At 45.1% G+C, this 6,573-nt stretch overlaps 1 protein-coding gene across 1 annotated transcript in view; it reads left to right on the forward strand.

Moving 5' to 3' along the window:
- The first annotated feature begins 2,296 nt into the window (after positions 1-2,296).
- LOC123501585 (bicaudal D-related protein homolog) overlaps positions 2,297-6,573 on the forward strand; it is a 59,123-nt gene continuing 54,846 nt past the window's right edge. Inside the window, 1 exon segment of the mRNA XM_045250512.1 lies at positions 2,297-3,828. Within this exon segment, the coding sequence (XP_045106447.1) occupies positions 3,475-3,828 (354 nt within the window). The 5' untranslated portion in view covers positions 2,297-3,474.

The following is a 6,573-nucleotide window of genomic DNA, read 5'->3' on the forward strand; positions in this document are numbered from 1 at the left end:
TCTTCTTCCTTCCTTCTTTCCTTCCTTCCCTCCTTTATTATTTCCTTCCTTCCTTCCTTCTTTCCTTCCTTCTTTCAGTTAGTTCCTTAATTCCTTTTCTTTCCTTTTCATCTCAAAAGAAAGAAACACACCATACTGATTTTTTCTCTTTTAATCCTCCTTCTTTCCTTCTTTCTTTCTTTCTTTCTTTCTTTCTTTCTTTCTCTCTTTCAGTTCAGTTCTTTCCTTCCTTCCTTCCTTCAATTCCTTCCATCTTTTCCTTTTCATCTCATTCCTATAAACACCACATATTTTTCTCTTTTCCTTCCTTCCTTCCTTCTTTTCCTCCTTCATTTCAGTTCCTCTCTTCCTTCCTTCCTTCCTTCATTTCTTTCCTTTTCATCTCACCCCCCCCAAAAAAAAAACACCACACTTTCTTCTCTTTTAATCCTCCTTCCTTCTCCTCATCCTTCTTTTCTTCCTTCCAACCTTCCTTCCTTCCAATCTTCCTTCCTCCCTTCCTTCCTTCCTCCCTCCCTTCCTTCCTTTCTTTTCCTTCCTTCTTTGCCTTCCTCTCCTCTTCACCTCATCCTATCAATCGAGTATCTTCACATCACATCACTTCAAATCACTTATAAACACGAAACTTTTCTCAAACACATTCAAGAAACACAATTTTGAGAACTCGTGTGTGTGTGTGTGTGTGTGTGTGTGTGTGTGTGTGTGCGTTGGTAAATTACGTGCGTGGTTGGGTGTGTGCGTGCAGTGGCGTGGAGAGGAGTACTGGTGAGTTAATGTGAGTGATTTGAGAGGCAGGGGGGGAGGGCCGTGTGGAGGGGGCGATTTTGGGGAAGGAGAGGACCGGGGGGGGGGAGTGGACAGATACATATACTTACCGTTTAAAGTGTTTGAGATAAGATTGGAAAAACAGCCCTCCTCTTTCTCCTCCTCCTCCTCCTCCTCCTCCTCCTCCTCCTCCTCCTCCTGTTTTTGAATTTGAAGAGTAATCAGCTTGTTTTTCTTTCCTTCTTTTCTTCTTCTTCTTCTTCTTCCTCTTCTTTTCTCTTTCTCTCATCCTCATTATCATTTATTTTTGTTATTATCTATCTTCTCTCATTCTTATTCGTCTTTTTCTTTGTTCCTGTCACCACCACCACCACCACCAATACCACTACTACTGCTACTATTAATTTTTCCTTTCATTCACCTATCCATCCATCTATCCACCTTTCTATGCACTGACTCAACTATTATTATTATCACACGTGTCTGTATACCTACTGCTCATTCCCACACAAATTATCAAGGGAGAGAACGGGACGATACGGGACGGGACAGGGGGCAGCTACCATATCTGTCTCTATCTGGTGGCAGCAGTGGCAGTGATAGAGCGAAGGCAGAGCAGCGTTTTCCTTTCCTTTAGTCACTCCTGAGAGAAAACGGAACCCTGAGTAATAATAAGTCCCCCCCATAAGAGCAAAAATTTGACGCTTTGCAGAGAAACAAGTGAATGTCTGGAAGCGTGTATAGAACCAGCGAGGGAAAGATACGGTTTTAGGGTCTTATTTGGGGTGTATTAGGGGCCTTGGAGGGGCTGTAGGGCTTTATAGGGTTAGAGTTGCAAGATAGATAGGTATAGATGAAAGGGAAGTGGAGATAGAAATGGTAAGGGGTTAAATAGAGCTGAAGGAAGGTGGCAGAGAATTCAGAGGACTGGAAAGGGCTGGATAGAGTGATATAGAGGCTGAAGATGATGTGTAGCTGATGAAAAAGGGATTGAGAGAAGATGCAGAAGGTTGTGAAGTCTTAGTGTTAGTCAAAGAAGGGGCTGAAAGATGCTGAGAGGACGTGAGGGTCTCGGGAGAGTAAAACCGGAGTAGTGATGATGCGTGAGGGATGAAAAGAGCTGCCAGGAGATGAATGATAGCGAAAGATGCTGGGACTCATCATCATCAACACCATCCATTCTTCCCGCCTCACTGTCCCTCCGTTGAAGTCGTGTAGCCTCGTTTTGGTCCACTGTGAGTCACACGCGGCCTTGCACACCTGTACGGATAGCTAGCGTGCGAGCCCTCACCTGCCAAAGAGTCTGCGTCATGAAGCCTACCTTTATTAAACCATCTCAACCTCACTCTTACGCTAAAACCACGAAGATATACCGACATTTGCTTCCATTTGGCACTTTGGTGGAGTATAGACGCTAGCAGAGGTTAAATGAAGGTGTGGAGAGGCCAAAATCACTGTTATTATGGGGATACATGGCAACTGATGACTCAGACAGGTGAGGGTCGTGAACAGTGAGCGGAGAGCAGGAACACAGCAGCGCACCAGTGTTCCTTGTACCTCTGGCTAGGTGACTGCTACGCCGCCGCCCCCGCGCACCACACACCACGAGATAAACACCACACACCACTCCCACGCCCTCGCAAACCCTCACGCACCCTTCACACCACGCTAGCATCTCACTGGAACCCTCGGAGCTCACCAGCATAAGCGTGTCCCTCATGGCGAAGGATTTGAGTGACGAGTGAGTAAGCTGGAGTGAGGAAGGCAGTGGTGGTGGTGGTCGGGATGGAGTGGCATGTGGGATGACTGGAGTGACGGAGTGGAGTTAGCATACCTCACTCCTCTTCTGACTTATTCTTTTCCTCTCTTTAATTGGAAGTGAGAGAGAGAGAGAGAGAGAGGAGATAAAAGAACTGACTCTGCATTTAAATCTCCCTCTTGTGAAGTGTTTATTTTTGTTTGTTTGTTTGTTTGTTATTCTTACGTGTGTTAAAAGTCACGTGTTTTTTTACTGTGAGTTTGTCAGAGTCCGTGCGATTGCGTGAGTGAGTAACGCAACGCACTCATCGGTAGTGTGTGCGTGTGCGTGCGTGTGTGTGTGTGTGTGTGTGTGTGTGCACTGTATTTATATGGTGACGTGGAGAAGAAAAAAGAGATAGAGAGAGAGGGAGGGAGAAATAAAGAGCAGCAGAAGGGAGCTTTGTCTGTCTGTCTGTCTGTCTGTCTGTCTGTCGAGGAGAAATAGAAGACTGAACACGTAAGAGAAGATAATAAGGAAAATAATTAAAAGAATAAAAAAGACAAGAAAAAACTACAAAAATCAAAGAAAAAAAGAAAACACGTAAAAAAAACGAATGATGAAACACGAAGACACACACTAACCCACTCACAGCCTCGTCAGCGCCTGCGTGTGTGCGTGCGTGCGTGTGCGTGTGTACTGTACCTTTGTGCCGCTGACGCAGAAACAGGAAGTGGCGCAGCTGTTGGAGGTGCTGACAGCGGCGTGGAGGCGTGGGCTGTCAGGCTGTCTGTCTATCTGACTGTCTGGCTGTCACTCACTTGAAAAAGAACCACTGAAAAGTCCAGAGTTTAAAAATTTCTAAGAACGTGACCGCTCCAGACGCGCCCCGCAGACAGGTAGCCGCGGGCGTGCAGGGGCGGGCGTGGGGGGGAATATAATGCCTGCTGGGGGCGCGGGCGGGCGTCGTAATGCCAGTGAGCAGCTTCAGCAGGCGTGTCGGCGGTGGTGGAGGCGAAGGCGGCGAGTTTACTGTAGCAACTAAGGGGGAAGACTCACCAATGGACACCACAAGTCTTACCTCCCCCGCCACCACCTCGGCCTCCAAGTACGAGCTCGAGGACTACGTGTACGAGATGGAGTGTCGCGCCGAGGAGATTGCTGCGGCCGCGGAGGAGGAGGAGGCCGACGTGTACTCCAGGCTGGCGCAGAAGGAGCGAGACCTGATCCTAGCGGCGGAACTGGGGAAGGCGCTGCTGGAGAGAAATGAGATCCTGGTGCAGCAGAATGAGCGCCTGGCCGAGGAATACAGCCACAAGTTAGAGGTAAGCGCGCCAGTAACCTCTTGTATTCTTTCTTTGTTTTTAGTTTTTTATGCAGAACAAACTGGCCAAAGGGGGAAAGAAAAAAAGGCCCACTTGGTTGCCAGTTCCCTAAAAGATCATAAGAGCTATCCAGAAATTGTCTATCTTATATTATCTATTCATCTATCTATCTATCTAGCTATCTATCTACCTACCTACCTATCTACCTACCTATCTATCTATCTATCTTATATTAAACGTTCTTGTATTCTCCTATTGTTTATCTTAGTGTGATGGAAAGGAATGAATGGGTTTGATAAACACTTCCATTAACCCCTTCACCACCATGACCCTTTTCCATATTCACTCTGGTTACTATTTGGTGAGTGTATACAGCTTCAGAAACTCATGTGGGGGATTAGAATAGTGAAGACTCTGAGCCATTAATCTTCTTTTGACCTCCATAGACCCTTCCTAATGTAGAATAACATCGTCTAAGCGTACACGTCTCCATTTTAAATCTGGTGACTATTTAGTGATTTTATACAGCTTCAGAAACTCATGTTGGGGATTAGAATAGTGAAGACTAGACCATTAATCTTCTGACCTCCATAGATCCTTCCTGATGTAAAATAAAATGGCCTAATCGTACACAAACCTCAAGGTAAAAATGTGTCCCAGTACTGAAGGGGTTAAAATAGTGAAGACTGTGGCCCATTGATCTTCTGACCTCCATAGACCCTTGCTGATGTAGAATAGAATCATTTAATCATACACTAATCTCAATGTAAAAGTATGTCCCAGCACTGAAGGGGTTAACTCTCGCATCCTCCATCTATCATCTGTCTTGTTGTGATGAGCCTGTATAGGAAGTGAATAAATGAGTTAGATAAGTCAAGAAATTAAGTCTTTTTCTCTTTATATGTGAGAGAGGGAAATTTGGCAAATAGCAACAAAAAATAGGAAACAAACAGGCCTACTTAGATTAGATGCAAATCCCCGAGCAGATCAGAGAGAGAGAGAGAGAGAGAGAGAGAGCTAAACAAAAGAATAATAGAACAAATACCTCCATCTTTTCCCTCTCTTCAAAGACTTCATATAGAAACACAGTGAATCAAAACCATTCAATTACACGCACCTCTCTCTGTGGCGTGAAACAGTATCGTGTCACAGTATCGTGTCATTTCATTATATCACCCTTGGTTTAGCTTTATGGGCGTGATAGCATTCCTGGGAGTGTTTGTGGTTTATTTCATTTTAATTTTGGTTCTATGGGACTAAAACACAGCTGGACCCTCCCCTTGCGGTCCATTTCTTCTTATTTGTATCTTTATGGGGCTGGAATACCGTTGGTCTCTTGATGTGTGGTGTGTGTGTTTGTGTGCATGTGTGTGTGTGTGTGTGTGTGTGTGTGTGTGTGTGTGTGTGTGTGTGTGTGTGTGTGAAGCCAATATAACAAACAACAGGAGGTTTCAATATCGCAATACGCAACCCTCCTCCTCCTCCTCCTCCTCCTCCTCCTCCTTCTCCTGGTGTGTGATGTGAAGAAGGGTAATCTGAGCTGCCTTGATGGGACAGGTGGGTGGGTGCGTTGGTGCGTGGGTGAGGGTTGCTAAGGGAAGGCCAGGGACAGGTAAGCAAGTGAACAGGTGAGCAGATGGACAGGTGGAGGTAGAACAGACAGGTGTAGGATTGATAGGGAAGCGACAGGTATAGGTTGGATGTTTGGTAATAAAAGGGTTAACTTACTACTACTACTACTACTACTACTACTACTACTACTACTACTACTACTACTACTACTACTACTACTACTACTATAGCAATTATAACCATTCTTGTCACGAGAAAACAATAGCCCAGAAACTAGATCTTCCACCTCCTCCTCCTCCTCTTCCTCCTCCTCCTCCTCCTCCTCTTCTTCTCTTTCTTCCTCCTCTTCCTCTTCCCGTTCATAGCAAAGAAAAAAGAGAGATGGGGAATGCATTTAAAACATTTCTCGCTCTCCTCCTCCTCCTACTACTACTACTACTACTACTACTATAGCAATTATAACCATTCTTGTCACGAGAAAACAATAGCCCAGAAACTAGATCTCCTCCTCCTCCTCCTCCTCCTCCTCCTCCTTCTCCTCCTTTGTTGTTCTTTCTCTCAAATGACCTTCAACTGGCGATCTGGACAAGACAAAACTCAATTACCTACACACACACACACACACACACACACACACACACACACACACACACACACAAGGGTCAGTCACTCACCAATCAGGGCGTTAACAGAGGAAACAGAAATAACGAAAATGAAAAAAATAAAAATAAAAGAAAGAGAAGCAGGAGGAAGAAGAAGAGGAGGAAGAGAAGGAAGGGGCGGAGGAGGAGGAGGAGGAGGAAGGGCGAAGGAAAGATGAAAAAAGAAGTAATAGTAATGAAAAACATTAAAAAAAAAACAATAACAGGAGAATTCCCATTTCAAGAGAGAGAGAGAGAGAGAGAGAGAGAGAGAGAGAGAGAGAGAATAATGTCCCTCAGAATAACAGGAAAAAGGGGAAAAAAGGAAAATAAATAGATATGTCAAATCACATCCTGTTTACTCACCAGAGAGAGAGAGAGAGAGAGAGAGAGAGAGAGAGGCCTTGTCTGTACAGTTACCCACATCCAGTCACGCCCTCTGTCACTGCCCTTACGCCCAAAATTTGCCTCCATTGTGTAGTCAGAGCGAATCACAAGGAACAAATGTGATGAATGGTGAAAAACAGCCCTT

The sequence above is a fragment of the Portunus trituberculatus genome, chromosome 9, assembly GCF_017591435.1.
Source record: "Portunus trituberculatus isolate SZX2019 chromosome 9, ASM1759143v1, whole genome shotgun sequence".
Classification (NCBI taxonomy): Eukaryota; Metazoa; Arthropoda; class Malacostraca; order Decapoda; family Portunidae; genus Portunus; species Portunus trituberculatus.